General features: G+C 39.5%; 2 protein-coding genes across 5 annotated transcripts in view; both read left to right on the top strand.

Annotated features, from left to right (window-relative positions):
• kif13a (kinesin family member 13A) overlaps positions 1-10,284 on the top strand; it is a 43,073-nt gene extending 32,789 nt beyond the window's left edge. For 3 of the 4 annotated variants that reach the window (XM_016660982.1, XM_016660983.1, XM_007572650.2), the window contains 14 exons: positions 526-625; positions 710-836; positions 932-987; positions 1,091-1,215; positions 1,522-1,698; positions 1,788-1,880; positions 2,000-2,152; positions 3,554-3,622; positions 3,714-3,767; positions 4,039-4,126; positions 4,210-4,361; positions 5,798-5,950; positions 6,874-8,056; positions 8,866-10,284. In XM_016660982.1, coding sequence (XP_016516468.1) covers positions 526-625; positions 710-836; positions 932-987; positions 1,091-1,215; positions 1,522-1,698; positions 1,788-1,880; positions 2,000-2,152; positions 3,554-3,622; positions 3,714-3,767; positions 4,039-4,126; positions 4,210-4,361; positions 5,798-5,950; positions 6,874-8,056; positions 8,866-9,038 — 2,703 coding nt within the window. In that variant the 3' untranslated portion in view covers positions 9,039-10,284. The remainder of the gene's footprint in view (positions 1-525; positions 626-709; positions 837-931; positions 988-1,090; positions 1,216-1,521; positions 1,699-1,787; positions 1,881-1,999; positions 2,153-3,553; positions 3,623-3,713; positions 3,768-4,038; positions 4,127-4,209; positions 4,362-5,797; positions 5,951-6,873; positions 8,057-8,865) is intronic. The other variant, XM_016660984.1, reaches the window with a different exon arrangement.
• A 1,170-nt stretch (positions 10,285-11,454) lies between these two features.
• On the top strand, positions 11,455-19,571 carry LOC103152255 (RNA-binding protein 24-like). Its single transcript, XM_007572649.2, has 4 exons — positions 11,455-11,839; positions 13,157-13,280; positions 13,432-13,486; positions 18,043-19,571. Exons 1-4 carry the CDS (start codon positions 11,672-11,674, stop codon positions 18,410-18,412), a joined length of 717 nt encoding a protein of 238 aa, XP_007572711.1. The 5' UTR covers positions 11,455-11,671; the 3' UTR covers positions 18,413-19,571.
• The last annotated feature ends 1,648 nt before the right edge of the window (positions 19,572-21,219 follow it).

Here is a 21,219-nt window from a genome sequence, read left to right as displayed (position 1 = left end):
CAGACCTAAAACCAATTACTAACAAATGAATTGTTGTGAACGGACAGTTTCCACCCAGTCTTACTGACCATCAGATATTTTTAAAGCTACAGAATTGGGAAAAGTTTCGGTCTCCAGACATGCAAAGTTGTTGCCACGCAAAATGTATTCCACACTTATCAGATTTTTATTAGCAAGAAATGTTTCCAAACCATTTATGATTCACCATTATGCTCTACTTTGTGTTGGTCTATCACATAGAACGTCAATAAAAGACCTTGAGAGGTGTTGTTAAGGGACAAAAAAGGTTCATGGGACATGAAGACCTTTGTAAGGCACTGTCGATCATGCAGTAACATGTGCTTTTAATTTTAACACCTTCAGTTTATTTCTTAATTGTGAATGCTTTATCAAGAAAGAGTAATGGTACTCAGATAAGTGAGACCTGTAAGCACTCACTTCACCTAGGGAAGCACTAGCCTGTTCCCTGCAGCAGGTCATCTGCCCCATTTAGCCGGCTGACATTGATTCTCTGTCTGGCTCCAGGAGGAAGACCTGAACTGCGTGAGAGAGCGCTGGTCAGACGCCCTCATCAAACGCCGGGAGTATCTTGATGAGCAAATCAAGAAAATCATCAACAAACACGGTCGGTTCGAGGACTTGCGCGGCCGAAAGGGAAGCAATCAGTGACGTTTCGATTAAAACTCTGTTCTTGGTTTTGTGTTTTCAGAAAAGTCGGAGGAGGACGTGGAGAGGGAAGCCCGGCTGGTGGAGCAGTGGGTCGGCCTGACTGAGGAGAGGAACGCAGTGCTGGTGCCGGCAGCTGGCAGCGGCATCCCCGGAGCTCCTGCAGACTGGTGAGAAAGAAAAATACACACACACACACACTCTATTTAGTTTTGATGTACCCTTTTGACTTTTCCCAGCATTAACTATATTAATCTGCATGTAGGATCCCACCTGCAGGGATGGAGGCTCACATTCCTGTCCTATTTCTGGATTTAAATGGTGAGTGAGGATAAAACCACTTTATTCACAGCTTCCTCCTTGTCTTTCCAAACTCTAAGCTTTTTTTTTTCTTCTTCTTTTTGCTGTTGGTTTTTTCCGCCAGCGGATAATCTGACAGTGAATGAGCAGCTGACGGGACCACACACTGCTGGAGTTAACTCTATCCTGCCCAAAGAGCATGGCAGCCAGTTTTTCTACCTGCCTATCATCAGACACAGCAATGAAGAGGTGAGCAGTGAATATACTGCCCTCTGGTGGCACAAATACAGAAAAAGGCCTCTGAGTTGGAAGAAAAATGTTTTGTAAACATTTTAATGTGAATTTTATTATTAACAAAAAAAAAAACTGAACCCCAACAAAAACTGTGCAGTTATCTCTGATATATTTACTATGTGAAACTGTCCTAAAAGTACAATCACACTCAGAAACCCAACTCCGTGTTTCTTAACGAGCTGTTAGCCACTCACAGCTTCCTTCTGTGCGATTGTCTCTGGAACTGCATGTATCAAAAACTCGGTTCCTGTGCCCCACCAGGTGCTGGCTGTGTGTTCCTGGGACTCGTCGATCCACGACTCTGTGCACCTCAACCGGGTCACGTCACCCAACGAGCGCATCTACCTGATCATTAAAGCCACCGTGCAGCTCAGCCACCCGGCCTCCATGGAGCTGGTCCTCCGCAAGAGGATTGCTGTCAACATCTACAACAAGCAGGTCAGTACTCTGGGAATGGGTCAGAGGTCAAAAACATGGAGGCTTCCTGTGGTGAGTTGTGTTTTATGCTTCTGGTTTGTTTCACTCAGAGTTTCACTCAGAGTCTCAAGAGGAGGATGTCTCAAAAGAACATGCTTTCCTCCTGCGGTGTCATCTATGAGATTGTTTCCAACATACCAAAGGTACGGCGCTGAGTCATGCTTACAAATACATGAATTTAAAACCATATTGAGGTTCCTCAATATATTACTAAAGGCTCAGAGTTTTATCTTTATCATCATTTTCTCTCCTGTCCCTTCAGGCATCAGAGGAGCCAGAGGAGAGAGAAACCTTAGCCCTCATGGCTGCTCGAGGCGACAGTGAAGAAACTCAGGATGGAGACACATACATAGAGAAATACACCAGAGGGGTTCTGGAAGTGGAGAACATTTTGAGCTTAGAGAGACTAAGACAGGTATGAGACACACTGATTTACTCTCTGACACACACAGGTGTCACAAATGTAACCTGGTTCAGCTGATTCCGGTAATGTAAACCACAGTTTGGACTGAAGCAGCTGAATGCAGTTTTTGCAGATGACTGAGTTAAAATGTTCCTGTGCATCTCATAGGTACATTTACAAGTGTCAAGATGCACCAAGATTTCAACAGGTTTCAAAACTGTCCCTAAGGTTTAAAGTCATTTTAATGAAATGTCAGGAGTTATTGGTGGTGAAGTGCTTCCCCACCTCCCACTGCACGCTGTGGGCTGAAAGAGTGCTGCCTTTTCCTCTCATACAGAAAGTCATATCTGATTGTTTAGAACTGCATGTAAAATAATTTATTTTTAGTCCCCTTTTTTGTTTAAATGCTGTAATATTTTTACTTAGTTGCTGCTCCATAAGACTCTCATACACTGTTCAAACAGTTCTTGTATGATAGTTTGGAAACACAGTCACAAACAATGATGCTGGATTACTTTGTTAGTAATTCAGCAAAAAATAAAGAAAAAGAAAAAGCTCAAATAGAACTCAATTCTATTTGAATTGTGTCATCTTCAGCATCTTATTTGCTTAAGGTGGTATATTACGAGCTACTTCCAGTGATGGTGGTTCTAGCTCTGTTTTCGTTTCTCTTATGAAAAGACAAGCAGAAGAGATATCTGTTAGACTCATAGAGCCACATTTAGTTGTGTTCGTCAAAGGAAATTACTTAGTCATCGGTTGTTGCAGAAATGTCTTCAAGGCCGGTTCAGATTGACATGTGATCAGTATGAAATATATTGTGCCAGAAAGCTGCTTTTTGTACTCATCTTGGAAATTACCAAAGTCCAAAAGTAAGAAATGGTGAAGTGGTGAACTGACTGGCAGTGTTCTCTTCAGCCTGTCATAGTTCCCCTGAACACTGGAAATAAATTGACAACTTTTTTGCTGGCTGTTTAAATTTGGATGGTCCTTCAATTTCCCAGAAAAGAAGGTTAAAAACTTGACATTTTTTTTAACTCATATATCCTGTCTAAATTGAACCTAAACAAAGATGTTAAAGGTCAGGGCTTGGTTAGCTAATTTAATCTATGACCAGGCTTTAAGCTGTATTTGGATATGAATAGACATCTTTATCTGGTCACCTTTTCACACTTTCTAAATGCAGTGCAAAGTCATCCTTTCAAGAAAACTTTGCTCTGGAGGCTGATTCTCTTTTAAAGTTCAATGTAAATAAACAAACTGCCTTGACCAGTACTTTGCTGCTGCTATTTTTTGCCTGGACATTAACAGCATTAGGCTCTCTATATATAAGTTCATAAAGAGTCAGAAGATCACAGACTGCAGATCTGCCTAGAGCAGCAGAAACAGATCTGTCCTTGTGTTTCTTTGCAGGCTGTGACGGTGAAGGAAGCGCTTGCAGCTAAAGGGAGACATTTGCGAAGGAGCGCAAGCACACCAAATGTACAGCATGTAATTAACACAACCTTTTGCAGCTGAACACATGCAATTTATGGTGTGAGGATAAAGTCACTTTTTTTCCCTTTGTCCCCAGTCTTCGTGCAGTAAAATTGACCTGACTGAGGATGAAGATGGCAGGACTCATCAGGCATGGCTTAACCTCATTTAAAGCACTCATTTTTTATTATTATTGTGCTGGTAAAAGTACATCCAAAAATAAGAAATCTGTATCAGGAGATTTGAAGAGATTATAACAAAGTTATAACTGTTTTTATTTTTTATTGGAAAATGATTACACTTTTGCTGAGACACATTCTTTGATCGATTTGAATGTTTCAAATAATTCTGTGCTAAACCCAAGTGAATAAAATGCCTCATAAACCTCATGATATCTTCTGGGACTGTGTATTGTTGCATAGGAGCTCTGTGATCATGCGGACAGCTCCAATTGCAACCCTCAAGATGTCTCCCTTTGCACCACACCCATTAAAAACAATCAGAACTCAGGTAAAGCAGAACAAAGTCAGCCACGTCAACTGCATTTTGACAACATGCACAAAAACGATCATTTATTTAATATTTCCACACAGGATCGGGTCCAGAGAGTTCCACCTTCTTCAGCGCCAGCCCCTTCAAAGCTCTTTCCCCTCAGCCACCCAAATTCCTCAAGTCTTTGCTTCCTGTCAAAGAGGAGAACAAGGCAAAGAAAGCACTGGAGGCTCGGCCGCTGCTGGGAATGACGGTAAAGAGGGCATGAGTTCAATCTGTTTCTTGTTTCTTTGAGGATTCATGTCTTATATTTTCCTCCTTACGCCATTTGATTCTTCCTCAGCTCCATGTATCATTGTTTTGTCCGTCCTGACTTTTTACATCTCACCTGGCACCCCATTAAAATTCCATTTTAAACTTGTTTTAAAAAAAAAAAAGAAAGAAAGAAAAAGGCGAACGGAAAGAAAAGATCCTCCACATTATTTGGAATATCCCATTGGCCAAAGAATAACTCGAAGCTAAAAATATTCTCTTCAGTTAACAAAAATCCTGCTGCCTGCAGTCTTTTGTGTGATTATGTTTGTAATTATTGAATGTTCCAGTATGTGACTGCTCTGACCAGTTGAAATAACTATGTTTTATTTTGTTTTTATTGGTAAAGTGTCCTAAATTAGGTTTATGTTAAGTTAATTTGATGTAAGCAGTCTTAAAACAGCTGAATGAAAACACTAAACAGCATTACATTGATACATCATTTGTAGCATTTTAAGCTAAGCTAAGAAACTGATCATAATCAGTAGGTCTTCAGGCTTCGCTGAAAGTTTTTCTTTGGACTTTGCCAGGTTATTTACTCTTTTTCCTATATAATAAGTTGTCCACAGATGTAAATATCATAATGAATGCTCTATAGACTAGGTTACAACTCTTTATAGAGCATAAGCACCTGTGCAACATCTGTATCTCATACACATCTTGAGGCAAAGACGTCATATAAAATTTCGATAAACACTCTCAAATTTGCTCAGCAGGTCTAATGAAAAGAATGAGGCACCCAAGACCAAACTTTATTACTGTTGTCAAACTTTCTGGCACACTGTTGACAAGAGAAGTGCATATGACTTCAATTTAAAATCAGTGTGTGTATAAAAATTTAAATCGTTCATAAGTGGCTGGATTAAGTTGAGGAAATACAAATTGTATCTTTTTGTCGCATTTCTTTAAATAAACTACAATTCATTTTACCAAAAGCATCTCTGTTGTTTGGCGTGAAACAACAGAACATCTGCTCATCCTGATGGTTGTTGGGACTTGAGTCCGTCTTAGTTGAGCGTCCTACGAAGGAAACTTCTTTTGTCTGAAAATTGTCAATTGGTTTCACTGAAAATAATTAAAAAAAATTTTTTTTTTAAATCAGCAAAAGTCCAAAGATTAACTTGACAACCTATTGATTAATAATTACAACTTATCATTTTTTGGACGCAAAATACAAGAAATAAATCAGTAACATATTTGCACTATTCTGCATGTTTATTGCAACAAAACGCTCCTGCACCTCTAATTTAGGGCACTTCATGCACTGTTTTTGTGAAATAGTAAACTGCATGGCACTAACTGTGTAACCAGCCCACCCCGCTCCATGCATGCTGTGTGAGTGTGAAGTGTGTGCTGTCGTTCTGACCCATCTTGCAGAGCATGCGCTCACTTGTGGACAGCCCTGCACTGCTCCCCTCTCCCTGCTCCTGGCGCCGACCCAGGGCAGGCAGCGAGGGCCACTGCAAGCCTTCCACCCCCACCTCCGCTGTCACCAGCAGGCAGCTCAGCCGCACACAGTCACTCACTGCTGTAAGTGCTACACCAACATACATATGCGGGCCGTAAACATACAGCTGCACTTTCCTGACACATGCTGGCTCATTAGCTGCTTACGACAGTGGCGTCACACTGTGTTCTTACTTTGATTGACTCAACTTAGAGAGCCTCAGCTGCTCCCTGAGCTGCTGCTGCTACTACACGAGTCATTCTGTGAACTATGAGTCACACAACTCGGCGACATTTTTAGGTGGTTGATCATAAATTTACATTTACAGCTCATGCAGACAGGAGGAGGTTAGAGGTACCAAGATTATCAGATTGTTTTTCTTTTTTGTTGTTGTTGAGAAATCATATTTACAGCTAATATTTTTGTGGCCACCTTTCATGTTACATACATTCTATGATTCAAAATTAAAACCAACATCTGTTTGAGAGAAAAAACAATCATATCTAGTCTTCTCAATTCCATACCTGTGATCAATAATCGTAAATCTAATCAATCGGGTTAATGAAATGTAGGCTCAGTACCTGCTGATAGGCAGTTATTTTCAAAAGGTGCTTTTATTCTGACAAACAAGTCTCATTAGAATGGACAAGAGATTAATTCCTGTATTTTTCTATTGGTAACACTGTTTTGTTTTTAAGATTAATTGCACAGGATATATGTCAGATTAAAGGTAAAAACTAATCACAATCACAGTGTAATAGTGGGATTGTCACTATTTTTGCCATCCCAAAAAAAACTAGTATAGGAGATCAAAACACCAATCTTCAGGTTGAACACATGACATCACTTGTTCTTGCATGACAGAATCCATAAATCATGTTTCCGTTTCATCATCACTGACTATTTTCATGGCCTTCATCCTCTTTGTAACTCTGAGTGATTACATAGATCACAGTACTACATAAGCTAAGTTCCACTTTTGTCTTACTGCCTCTGTTTTGATCAGCACGACTCTGAGGACGAGGACGCGGATGTCTCTCTGAATCTAAATCGGGGCCCACTGGACCAAAGCACCTACCAGAGTTACATCCCAGAGGACTTTGCAAACTTTGAGATATACAACGCCACTCTGGAGAGCCAGGACGGGTTTCGCTCTGACTCGAAGGGAAGCCGGTGTGGAGGTGGGAGCGGTGACAGGGACGTGTCCCGAAGCCCCACGGCCAGCAGCTGCACCAGCGGCTACTTTTCCCACAGTGAATCCAATGCCACTCTGTCCGACGTGCCTTTCAGCACCAGTGAAAGCTCCGACCACCTGAGCTGTCCCTCCAGAGAGTCCCACGACCCTGCTGGGCGAAGCTCTGCACAGACCAAAAGTGTTGCAGCAGGGGGCAACGTGGAGCAGCCTCCTTCAGCGTGTGGTGCTTGTGAACAGCTCATCCATCCACCCTCTTCACCTGTCAGTATTCCTAACTGCACAAGTAAGCAGCACAGTGTCCCACTGCCTCATAATTGTATCCTCAGCACCAGCCAGGAGTTCACTGACTTTAAAGGGGCTGATGACAGTGTTGGAGAAGGGGATTTGGCTCATTTTACTGAGAAATGGGGACAGGATGGTTTGGAAATTTCTACAAGCCACCCGAAGGAACCAGAACATGTAAAGACTCACGACAATGACAATCAGCTCTCGTCTGACACTGACAATGTAATATTCAGGTGTCCTAACGTCGCAAACCCTGCCAGCATAGCTGTGTCTAGCGCCAACACGAAAGTACCGAGCACTTCGTTAAACGCCCCAATCACTGCACCCGATAGAGGCCTGACCCTGACCTCATCCTCCAAAGATCCCTCTATATCACTCTCACCTCCAGCATCAGCGTCTGAAATCAAACCTTTACCAACAGCGCGATCCTCTGGCCCAGCTCAAAGAGCGGGAGGAGAGCCTCCAATCCAGGAACCAGCGCAGGGAGATCTGCCTCACGGGAGCCCCTGCCCCAGTCCGAACCCCAGCAGCGCAGAGCCCTCCGGAGACTCCAGCGGGGATGAGAGCACCCCTGTAGCTCAGCTTCCTGACTGGATGGCACCTGGGGAGCAGGTGTGGGTAGGGAAGAGAAGAGGAACAGTCTATTATGTAGGAGGTGTGGAGTTCGCAAAGGGGATCTGGATTGGTGTCAAGCTGGATGTGGCAATGGGTAAGTAACATGCTTGCGTTCACGGAGCAAAATTAATTTTCTAACATTACCGGTTTACATGTGGTTCTTATTTTGTTTATTTTTTTGTTGAAACTGCATGGCCCAACTAAAGGCACACTTTTAGTTTTCAAAGGGAGAAGAGAGAAATGTACTGGCTCACCAACAGTGGCAGTACATTTCTCGGCCGATTATGATCGGTGTCCGATCGATCGCCACACCTCTATTAAGTACACATCATTCTGACTCTACAACACTTTTTTATTAAAAACATTTTTGTAATTTTTTTTTTTTTTTTCCAAAGCGAAAATAACCAATAGAAAAAGTTACAATGAAAGTTGCTATTCATGTTGTGGTAAACTATGTATTCAGTATTTAAGAAAGCATTTTTTTTATATTCATTACTAATATACAGCGCTGGAGAAAAAAAAAATGAAGAGGCCACTGCATTGAACCCCATTGAAAACCTCGTGGTTATTCCAGCAAATACTGATTTGCTGAACTATGAAGTATTGTTGTTTCTAAATGAACATGAACTTGTTTTCTTTGTATTATGTGGGGTCTGAAAGCACTGCATCTTTTTTGTTATTTTTTTCTCATTTTCTGCAAAAAAATACCACATTTCTGCTTTGATTTTCAGAGACACGTTGTCAGTAGTTCATAGAATACAAGAACAATGTTCATTTTACTCAGACATATAAATATAAAAAGTAAAATCAGAGAAACTGATAATTATAAGTGATCTCAAATTTGTTTCCATAGCTGCATTAACTCTTTCCTTAATACTAGTAAGCACTTATATTCTTCTCTAGGTAAGCACAACGGGACTGTCCAAGGCAGAGTGTACTTCCGCTGTCCCCCAGGCCACGGTGTGTTTGTCAAACCATCTCGGCTCACCAGAGGGCCTCCCTCCATGGAAACAGAACCCCAGACTTTCATCAAACAGGACCCAAAGAAGAACTTGCTCTCTGAGGGATGTGAATGACCCAGGAGTGACTCCTCTCCTTCACGTCCCGAGTCTGACCCCGACGGCTAACTTCTGACCACTGATGTGCTGTTTGTGTGGATGCTTTGCTCAAAGGCATATCTTACCTGTGCATTTAATGAAGTATTTTTTGTAGTTGCTGTTCACTGAAAAAACAAACAAAATCACTATGCACATATCTGAGTTTTCTATATGCTCATATTTTTATAGAGGACTCGACTTTTATCTGGGAATATTATCCGCCTAAGTTTTCTTACATTGCTTCTGAAGAATATATGTAATATTTTTGTATTACAGAACGCGACCCTCTCTGAGGCTCATCATGAAGTGATCTGGGATTCGAAGATTAAGAATGTACTACTGTTCATAAACTTTTGATATTTACGTCAATATGTTACGTCAGGGCTAACCAAAGAACTACGGTTCCATATCTGCTGTTACAAGTGTTATGTTGTATTTTTTTTTTCCTATTGTATCTACACATGGACACCCTCACTATAAATCGACATGTCCTCGTAAAGCTTAGTGCCATATCTGTAGGAGCAATGCCACGTAAAGTTGAAACAGGAGAAATCTGCCAAACCTGGGAGCAGCTTTCAGCGTTCGCTGGCAGGAATTACCCTGTTGATGTACTGTAACACTGTGGAGGAAATAAATCCCGTTCGGCTTGAGACTGAATGAGAAAAGGTTGCACTGGAAAGGATTCTTGGGAAGCTCTCCGACTGTCTTCCATACAGGACAGATTAAACGTTCGTAACCCTGACGACTGTGAGTGATTGCTCAGAAGCCTGGATATACAAATATATGCCTTATTGTGTTATTTGCAAAGACACCCCCTGTATAATTAGCTATAAATCATATCAAAAGAGTATGGACCTTATGTGAAATGCAGAATACGATCCTTCCTGTCATGGTGGATTGGATGAATATTTAGAAACAACAGATTTATTAAGGTAAGAAGATTACTTTTCCTCTAAAGTTTTTTTTTTTTAATGAAAGTTATAACCTGTCCAGAAAAATAATCAAGCTGCAATTTCACTTAAACATAACAAACCCAAGACCTTACTTTAAAGAAGAGAACAAAGCTGCTCTCCCTAATAAGGAGTTGTTAATGTAAATGTATTTGAACATAGTATTTACACTATTGTATTGTACAGAATTGTATTTATAATGTATCTTGTTGGTACACAGTGTTCTAGAATAGAACATTTACAATCAGTTTTTGTGTGTTGTCTTCATTTAAAAAGAAGAAAAGAAAAAAAGCATCGCTGTTTGAGCATAATGCTTCATTATGTGTGGTTTCAGACATTCAGGACACAGCCATCAATTAGAGGTGGAACAAATTTTGCATTTTAAGACCTTATTCCCTGTGCCGTTATTTGCGTGATAGACGTTATGCCAGTCAGACTGCTTTTTATGTTGCTGTTTTTTTAATAAAAGATGTCAAATTTGTTCCTCCATCCACCATCCATCCGGCTGCTCAGTCATCAGTCTGTCCGCCTGTATGTTGTCCATCCATCACCCAGTCTGTTATCTCATTTGTCTCTCTGTCTGTGATCTCTATAAAGAAATGAATAGGACTTTTGACGTATTGAAATATTTTGGTCTGCAGTTGTCATTTTTGCCCTCGGTCAACCTAAAAACATTTTTAGAGCCACAAAAGCAACACGGCGCTTCAAGACAATATAGCTTGTATTTGTACTATCTATGCATCCATCCATCCATTTTCTGAACACCCTTGTCCCTCAGTGGGGTCGGGAGGGGTGCTGGTGCCTTTCTCCAGCTAACGTTCCGGGCGAGAGGCAGGGTACACCCTGGACAGGTCGCCAGTCTGTCGCAGTGTACTATCTATATGTCATTTTTTTCACATTTATTTGTTTTAAGGCCTAATACATTTTCTTAAATTCAAATTTAGCATTACATTACTTAAAATAATTCAAAAGCACGTATATTCTGGAACATATTGATAAAAATGATAAGAAAGCATATTCCTTACACTATTACTCTTCTTTTTTGGGAATGTTAATTAAAAATCACTACTGAAAAACTGCTAAGGTTAGTATTTTACAATTATCGATGTATTTTCGAACATTGCTCTATTCGCTAGCATTTTTGGACTAAAAGCTACAGTAGTGGGTCACATGCAGACCCCTGATTTAGGGGAATGTATGTTTACAGCAGTGCATCCATAATTTTAAACAGAGTAAATTGTAGCATTTCCAATAATAATAATAATAACAATCTAAGCTGAACAGATTTACACTTATACACCGAGATGCAAAGTTTGAAAAACTCTATCAGAGTGAAAAAAAACAAAAACTCCTTGTCGATGTTTAAAGCGTTCCAGGCCTCTGGCCTCCATTGAGTGTCCTTGCCACTGTTGCAGCAGCTGTGCGACAGTAGGCAGCCTGAACTCTGAGTGGTGGTCTGCAGATGTGGGTGGAGTTAAGTTTCTGTGTCACACGAGCTGACAACTGGGAGAGCTTCACAACAAACTAACAGGTGTCCTCCTCCTGCTTCAGGTCCTCTGCCAGTCCGTCACACCACCTCACCGACCAGCCACACGCGTTTCCTTCCCGTTTAGTTTAACCCCAAAAGAAAAACTCCGACCGGGACAATTTAATCCACAAATCATGCACTCGGCACAGAAAGACACTACCTTCACCAAGATCTTCGTGGGAGGCCTTCCTTATCACACCACTGACTCCAGCCTGAGAAAGTATTTTGAAGTGTTTGGAGACATCGAGGAGGCTGTTGTTATCACCGATCGGCAGACGGGGAAATCCAGAGGTTATGGATTTGTAAGTACAAACCTGCTGATGTAACTGAAACAGCTTTTCTAGCCTGGAGGCACATTTTGAATTTGCCATATGATTAGGAATCGTTCGTGGCAAATTCAATACTTGTTGTCTGCTTGGCTTCTTTTCTAATTATTTATTTATTTTTTTGGTACACAACAGAAAATAAAACTGCCCAGCCTATACCAGAACTCCTTAAAAACTAAATGAAACAAAAATAAGAAATCGGTAACTGCAGTAAACAATTTCTTGCCAATAGTTTTTGAGTTGGATTATGATACGGCTTATTGTTAAATTAAATGTGTGTTGAGTTTTTAGAAAAGTATTAGTTTTATGCATTATATATATATATATATAACTTTATTGATTTCCATGTCCAAAATCGAGAAATTTCTAAGCTTAAAAAAGGGTGAAAATAAAATGAGAGCGCAAAGAAGCCGAGAAAGAACGAAAGGTTGCTTAAGGGTGATGACGTCACGTTTGGACTGGAACGTCAAACTCAGTCCATGTCTACCCCATGTCTAAAAAAGTAGCAAAAGCAAGGTTCTCCGTTTTTAAGTTCAAATAGTCAGTAATTATTTGGTTCTTTGTCCAGCGAGGAGGACCCAGAGGAATTGTAGTTAGCGTGGATACCTAACAAACCAGTACTCTATGGAGGTGGAGTAAAGGTAATCTGTTGGGAGACCACTCTGCCTGTTACTCAATACAGTGATGAAGAACAGTACAAAAACTGCAAATAAAAACAAAAATCTGTTAGTATTCAAATAAGATTGTAATTTCTGCACCTGTTCTGACCAGCATTATTACATCTGGACATGCCTGTAGTGATGTGTATTGGCATGCATTAGCACATTCTTCTTTGTGGTTTTTTAAAGGAGCGTATGTATGTAGCTCTCTCTATTTTTCATGAGGATCTCTGTCACCCAACTCAACACTATAGTTAGCTTTCTTACAAATACCTATTTTTCGCTAAAACTTCACCTCAAGCTAAATATGCTAAGTTAAGATCATGATACACAATCAGACAGCATCTGCAGATAAACAGATGCACCAGTAAATCTAAGTGATTACATACATTGTGTGTAAACTGACATATGAAGTAAAAACTTCTGTAAAAATAATTTATTTTCTCAGTACAATAGTTGCACTAGTTAGCTACAATAGGTTTTTTTATTTTTTATTTTTTTGGTCAAAAAGTGCTTTTAAAATTACTTATCTGCTTTGAAAACTGTGGAAAGTCAAAAATGACGTACTGATGTTGGGTACTTTTACAAATTTATGTTCGCTGACTCTAAAATATGAACATGTGTAATGTTAAAGGTGACCATGGCAGACCGGGCCTCAGCTGACCGAGCATGCAAGGATCCCAATCCCATTATAGATGGAAGAAAAGCCAATGTGAACCTGGCCTATCTGGGGGCCAAACCCAGGGTCATCCAACCAGGTGAGTAGTATAAATACACCAGCCCTTGTTGTGGCAGTAATGCAGATGTTTGTAATGGTTGCAAACATTAAGCAATTCAATTTTTGTTTTGTACTTTTGTTTCCTTTGAAATTTCAACTCGGAGTGTGACAGTTCTCTATCTTAATTCTAGGTTTTGCATTTGGTGTGCCTCAGATCCATCCAGCGTTTATCCAGAGACCATATGGGTATGTTTAGCAATAAAACTTCAGTTTGCTTTACAAAATCTGTCTGTATAAAAATGGAAAAAAAAAATGTAAAGGTCAAATATCTATTTTAAACATACATTTATTGTTGCCTCCACCTTTTTTTCCCCCCCACATGAATGAGGACATGTGAGTGTCTATGTGTGCTCCACTGCTTGAGGGTTGACTGTGAAGGAAGTGCGCATATGTCCCAGAGCCACTGCAGGACTTGACTCCATGTTGTCTTGTCTCTCTCTGATCTGACAGGGTCGGTAACGGTTAAAATAGCTGATGGGGGGACATGATGATTTGAAGGAATAGCTGAGTCTGCATTGGGCAGAGCGCTAAAGTGTTACCTGTATACTGTGACATACACAAACGAAGCGCAATGGTGACTAGATGCATGGAAAGTATTTTGGTTGTTGTTGGTTTTTATTTATTTATTTTTTTTTCTCCAGTTTTCTTATAGAACATAGATTGGTGTGTGCCTTGTGTTCAGTATGATGTGGTGTTCAGCTTAACTGTGTGCCTATTTCTACTTGCAGTGGTGGGGAAGAGGGCGGTGCAGAGGGGGGCAGATTTGATCAGATTTTACAGGAAATTATAACTCTGCTGAGGAGTGTTGATTCTTTTTTTTCCCCACCCCTTTTAATTGGTCGTGCTCTAGCCTGTTTCTTTGATTTTTGTTTTTATTTCTTTCTCGGTTTCTAGTTAACACAACATGTTTTGTTGTGCAAGGGGCGGGCCGACAACCACTCACAGTGTGTTCATTTAAATTTCTCATCCCCTGCAACAAAACAAACACTGGCTTGCATGTGGGAGTTGATTTTCTGTTTACCTTACCCCATGATGCTGTGTTTTTATTTCATTAACCTAATGCATTAATTTGTAGATTAAATCAACAAGCAGGCCATGCTTAACTTCTTTTCCCTTTTGCTGTATATTTTCAGAAATATGACAAATCAAAAATGTCATTTAACTGCAGATTAAACACACACACACAGAGAAAAAAAATTTGGTGAAGCCTTCAATTAACGCTTTTGGCAATTTAGATGACTTTATATTAAGTATGGGACAGTAGTAAGTGTCAAGGTTTTATAAAGTTACATTTTCAAAACTACAAATGTTTTCTGTCATGCTATTTCTACTGTTTAAAAGTTCTTTTAATGCGATGAAAGTGTTCACTCCCCCAGCTAATCCTGCACACTGCCACTGAGCAGACCGAAAGGAAGTTCATACATTTTCCACTTGCTTACAAATAAGACAAATTCCTTTCTTGGAACTACTATTACTGTCACTGATGTAACATGTATTCATAACTCTGCTATAAATCACAGAAAAGTCCCAAAAGCCACAATGTAAGAGCCCTGAGCCTCAGCATTCTTGTTATCAAAATATGGTATGAAATAAGTGATATGACTAAATTTATTTTCTGGCCTGTATTTTGCATTTAGCCTCTGTATTTTTGACATATTTCACTGCCTTAGCAAAGCAAAGACTTAAATAACAACATTTAACAACATAAAACTTTTTTTTTCATTTTGTGAAGATGTTTTTAGTTGTTGTTTTAATTTACAGTTGTTTTTCATTTCAGTCAGTCCTTACTTTTATCATCTATTGTCCATTTGCTTCAGACTGAAAAAAAAAACAAACCCCATTATACAGAAATGTTTCGACATGTGAAACCTGTGGAAATACCAGTTTTTCAAATGGCAGCTAAATTAATCTATATAACAATAACAAGAAAGTTACCTGTAATCATTTAAAGAGTTAAACTGCATTTTTTTTAAAAGCAATCAAGGACATCTAAGCACCAGGCTGCAGGCTGGCTACCACTGCAGATTGTCTTACTATTTAAGAAATAGTTTGTGGAACTCAACAAAGAACCACAGAGGTATAATTTTTCTTGTACCATAAGCAGGTTTACATGGAAACTAATATGAAAATAAATGCTATAAATTATAGTCCTATGTTTAATATTTTTTAGTTTATGAGCAGCAGGAATTTCATTACTTTTTTTTTTTTTTTTTTAAAGAAAATCAGTTGGATCATCTGTTATTACATCCAGTTTATTATACTACACTAAGGAAAGCTCATACTACTCCAGGCCTACTTTTTGATTTGATTATACAATAAAAGAAAAAGTCTGAATTGGGCCTTTGGTTGGAGACGAAGATCTTAGCCACACAGTTAGACAGCAGCTGTTTGCCACAGTGATCTGCACGGCGTCTCAAATTCTCTTGGAAAATAGGAGTCAGTCAGCGGTACTGTTAATAATGTATGGCACAGACGGGGCCGCTCAGCTTCGGGACAACAGGTGGACCGAGCCATGTGCCCATGAAGGCTTCGGGTTATGTGCAGGGGATTACCCATGTGTCCTGCTGATTTACAAAGCACCTTTATTTAGCTCCCAACTTGTAGGACGATGAAATGTTCCTCTGCTTTCGAAAAGCATAGTCATTAAACTTTCCTCTTTGAAGGTGTCGTATTGCAGGAAAAGTTTTGTCACAAGGAATCAACACAGTTTTGTTTGTTAGTTTTAATGTCTTTCAATTGAAAATGACTAAAGCAACTGTCCTACGCTCACCCAAAAGAATAATATAACAGAGTCCTAATTATTTAAATTAGCCAGCACTCCTTGACTGTGATGATTAAAAATTAAGCAATGTAAATGAAACCGTAGAGCAGTTGACCAGCACTCTGCCATGTGCACTGGAGGATAAGATCAGCTTGTCCTTTTGAGATGACAAGGGGAGCAAAAATAGCACGCATCCAGCCTCTCTTGTCAGTCAAATTGGGTATGTTTGTGTGTGGGGGGTGTATGTCTCTAAAAAAAGGGGAGGGGGCCACTTATGTGCGAACAGATATGTTTCACACCTGTTCCTCTGTATATTTACTGAGGGTGACTTCAGCACAAGTTTGAACTGGGGAAAAGTTTACCCAGATACAAAGATTTCTTTTTGTCCTCTTATATTGTGCTTTGCTAAGGTGTTCAGGTTCTTGTAACCATTTTTTATTACATTTCTATTTTACTTTGAAACACAAAGTACTTTTGTGTGATGGGCCACCAAAAATGTGTGCAGGATTGTGAAGTGTAACAAAAGTATATATATTTTAAAAAGAACAGTTTTTAAAATTTGGTGTGTTTGTGCTTAGCCTCCTTGACTCTAATGTCTCTAAATCCAGTGACCAAGACCAAAGACAAATTTACCTTTGAAAGAGAAGAAAGACATTGATGAGCGAAAGCCATGAGTTTAAAGTTCCTACAAGTCATGTTGGGATACAGCAAACATATTCAAGGCAGAGAGCTCTCATCAAATTAAATCAAAACTGATGACTGCATACAAAAGGCAGTTAGTGTGGTGCTACACAGCAGGCTAATCGTACCATCTCTACAGTGAAACATGGTGGGGACAGCATCATGGTGTGGGGATCCAGGAGGGACATGACAACTGGTCAGCTAAATACATGGCAATCCTGAAAGAACCTTTTAGAGCAAAAGACGTGGACTGATTCACCTGGAAGCAGGACAAAAACCCAGAACAGATCTGGAGCTGTAATGGAACAGCTTGGATGACAAACATGATGTTTCAGCCAAAGTTCAGATCTAAACCCAATTGAGAAACTATGGCAATACTTGAACATTGATGTTCACAGATGTTCTGGGCCTAATCTGACTGATTTTGAGAATATCAGATTTTATCCTGTAGTTCCGTAGCTATTAGAGACATTGCATTGAAAGGAGATTTGAATTAAGGGGTTAAGTATAAAATGAACTCCACAGTCATGAGATGTATGGTTTTCTTTGCACTTCACAATTATGCACTACTTTGTGTTGTTCTATCACATAGAATCCCAGTAAAATACAGAAAGGTTTGTAGTTGTATGATGACAAAACATGGAAAAAAAATTAAAGGATATAAATACTTCTGCTAGGCTCTGGATCTCCATGTATTGCTCTTCAGATGGAATATGCTGCTAGAACTCAATTATTTCTTTATTATTGTCAGTTATTATTTTTTTTTTTTTAACTGTGTTCAGTCATTTTGGACAGAGATATGTTTGTGTTTTAGGATGTATTAACATGTGTGGCATGCCAGTATGTGTGGTGTTGTGCCAGACTGTGGACAGAGGGAATAATGTCCACTTCTTGTGCTGGGATGTTGTGGTGTTTTTGTGACAAACTCGCATTTTGTCAAATATGTTTTTGTTGTTTTTTCTTCTGTGGTGCAGAGCTTGGCTGTGCCTTCTTTTAATGCCTCACTGTGTTTCAGATTCAGGTGCTTTTTTTTTTTTTATCAGAATTAAAAGCTGCACCCGTGTTCCTTTTGGTTTTTGCTGCTTTTTTTTAACTTTTCATTTCTAGTTAGGGTTGTTGTTTTTTTTTTTTGTTGTTGTTAATGAATGGATTTGCTGTGCCTTGAGTACTGGGGTTGATATATTTGGCACCTGCTTCTCAGTTTTCCAGATTGTTTTTTTTTTTTGTTTCTTTGTTTCAGCGTCGGAAAGATAACATGCCGCTACTCTTCTCTGAACCTGTGAATGTTTCTGTCCAACAGGATCCCGGCCCACTACGTCTACCCTCAGGCTTTTGTCCAGCCCAGTGTCGTGATCCCTCATGTACAACCCTCTGCTGCTACAGCAACAGCCGCTGCTGCTGCTGCAACTTCCCCTTACCTTGACTATACTGGGGCAGCTTATGCCCAGTACTCTGCTGCTGCCACCGCTGCCGCCGCCGCTGCAGCTGCTGCTTACGATCAGTACCCCTACGCGGCCTCGCCGGCACCTACGAGCTACATGACCACAGCCGGGTATGGATACACCGTCCAACAGCCGCTCGCTACTGCTGCAACACCTGGAGCTGCCGCGGCCGCTGCCGCCTTTAGCCAGTACCAGCCACAGCAGCTTCAGACAGATCGCATGCAGTAAACTCACAGAGACCACCTTCATGCCAGGGAAGAGGGGAGATTCGCTCCTTCAGCGAAGACATTAAAGTTACGAGATTTAGTTTTTTCAACTTTATACCAAAGAGCCTGAAGAAAACATGGAGATACATGAAGAATAACTGTGTATTTTATTCAAGTGAGATCAGTATTGGATGTATATGAATATTTAATATTTATTCAGCATTAAAACATTTCATGTTAAACAAAATTTGCTTGATCTTACGTGAGCTGCCGCTGAGTTGTATGTGTGCAGCGCAGCATCTTTTATATGGAACGCCCAAGTGCATATTATATCTTATGATCAGGTTTTTTCTTCTACAATTTGGAAACAAAAACACTTTCGGATGCGTGAGAACAGTGGGTTATATCGTCATCCACTTCAGTATTTAATAGCATCGGACCATTATTTTTGTTTGGAAGGGCAGCGTACCTTAAGTCAGAAGTCTTTTGTTAGGACTAATTTTTAAGCAGCATTTAGAGTGAAATAGAGTAGTTTCACTTCAGTGGTTTGCTTTACAATGTATGTCTTGATGGCACATGTGAAACATGACAACTGTAGCAGGTAAAAGCACTCACCTTCACCTCTCTTTGCTTAAGCAAATGAGAAGGAGAAACTGCTGAATGTGAATCTTGTATTTTGATAAAAATGTTTTCACTGTGTGCCTTTTTAAATTATGCTATTTATGTATTTATTCAGGAGCCTTGGAGCAATAAACGCTTTATTTAACACATGTAAGTAAAAGGCCTGCTGTTGAACATGCCCACGTGTCCTGCTGCATTTCTCATGATCAATAGCATGTAATGACTGAGTTATCTTGGTCTGACTGAACTCTGCTCTGTACAGTGAATAAGTGTGTGAACGGTAACTATAAATTTAAAGCTTTTTTTTCTGTTGTTTTTTTTTTCTAGTTCTAATTTTTTTTCTAAAGTTTGAAACTCTTAAATGTATCTTTTTATACTTGACCTGTTTGACAAGGACAGCGCTTGAACCGCATGAACTGTTAACTTGTTCAAATGTGCTGTGCTTTATGTCTTTTGACATCAAAATTTTTCAAATGCAGGTACATGAGCTGTTTATCTTGTAATGCATGGTTCTAAATAATGTAATATGGGAAATAAATAGACATTTTCTTCAAATTAAATGTTTGATTATACTCTGTTTAACACTGTGCAGCTAATAAGGCAATCATAAATAACAGCAAACATTTTTAATAAAACTGTTATTATGAACAGAAAAAATACATTTAAGCCCCTGATTAAAAATAATTTAAAAAAAAAAGTCTGAATGGTCACAATAAAAGAAGAACACCTTTCAGTTCCAAATTGTAATTGTTTAAAAATGAGGCTGCAGCACTGCCACACATCTAACACCGTCCCTTTTTATTATATTTTCTTCACATTTATCCACCTAATTCCTCTTCATTGCTCATGTCTCACACTTATCTTTCTCCTCCCTTTTGGCCACATTCACTCTTATTCATGCACTCATATTGCTCATTCCTCTTTATCTCATACTGTAATTCCAATCATCTTCTTCGTCATGACTCTCCTTGTCTTCCATTCTCATATAAAGTTATATCTTGTTAAATAAAGTTAATCAAAACCTATGGCTTCACATTCTAATCAGCTAATTAACTCAAAATACCTGCAAATTACTGAAAAGCAGTCACCTAATGTTGAAATCTTTTTTTACGTTATCTGACGCCTGCTGAGTGCTGACAAGGATGAGTTATGTCTCTTTGTCAGGCATTCTGTAAATAAAACACTGTCAGATAAACGTGGGGGTCACGCAAAGCTTGGAGCTCCTTACTTTCGATTCCTTTGACGCATTTCAGGCGGGGCAAAAGCCAGTTTACAGTTAACACACAAACAGACCACGGTACATTCAAGTCAAGTAGAAATAATCATTACTGTGTAGGTTTCTTATTTTAATAGCGTGCAAAGAAAGCGTTTGCTTTATTTTGTAAATGTAGACATAGAAATGAACGTGTATTTCAACAAACTATTTGGTAACAATGTGAATTCCCAAAGAAATACAGGGAATATGAGCACATCTACTAAAAAAAAAATAATTCTTATTCCTTAACAGTCCAAAATGTATAAGATGAGTTGCAGTTTCTTAACCCGGTACATTTCAAGTTACCTGGCTTCCTTTTGCCCAATAACATGGCTAGTACTAAGAAGCTAATGCGCTTGAATTGTTAATTTGCTGGGGATAGTTCCCATATTTCCTATTTTTTCAGTGTAGGGTTAATGCAGCAGCTTTCACACAGAGAAGCCGAAGAGGAAGTTTCTCACCGTCAACTATACAGTTTCCAGGCAGCTGGTGACCTGGGAAACAATTTATCAATCTTAGTGGAACAGAGTTTGCATTCCCTTCAGTGTAAGTGCTCTTTTACTAACTTCACTTTTTGTGTTTCAGGAAGTCAGCTTTACAGGTTGTTTTTCTTGTGGACGAAAACGGGTATAAATGACGGGAAAATCGAATACAATAACTCGCTAAAATGCATTTCTTTTCATTTCAGTCAATTGAACTCGTGTTTTGTTGCTTTTAAAGGTAAAGGTCATGGATTGAGGTGAGAGTGAAATCAATTTGTGTCCTAATGTAAACCTCGCGAGACGCTTAGACAATCATGGCGGATGTTTAAAACTCTGTAAAATTGTATTTATCTTGATTTTTAAACTTTAATTCAGGGAGCGTTATAATGTTTTCAAAGGATAGACCACATGTTCAACTGCTGGGAACTGTTTCGATTACTGATTTTGCCTTTTGCAGGTGTTGTCTATTCA

This window comes from Poecilia formosa, unplaced genomic scaffold (genome assembly GCF_000485575.1).
Source record: "Poecilia formosa unplaced genomic scaffold, Poecilia_formosa-5.1.2 Scaffold306, whole genome shotgun sequence".
NCBI lineage: Eukaryota > Metazoa > Chordata > Actinopteri > Cyprinodontiformes > Poeciliidae > Poecilia > Poecilia formosa.
Note: the sequence above shows the minus strand (reverse complement) of the source record. Positions and strands in the feature narration are given on the sequence as shown.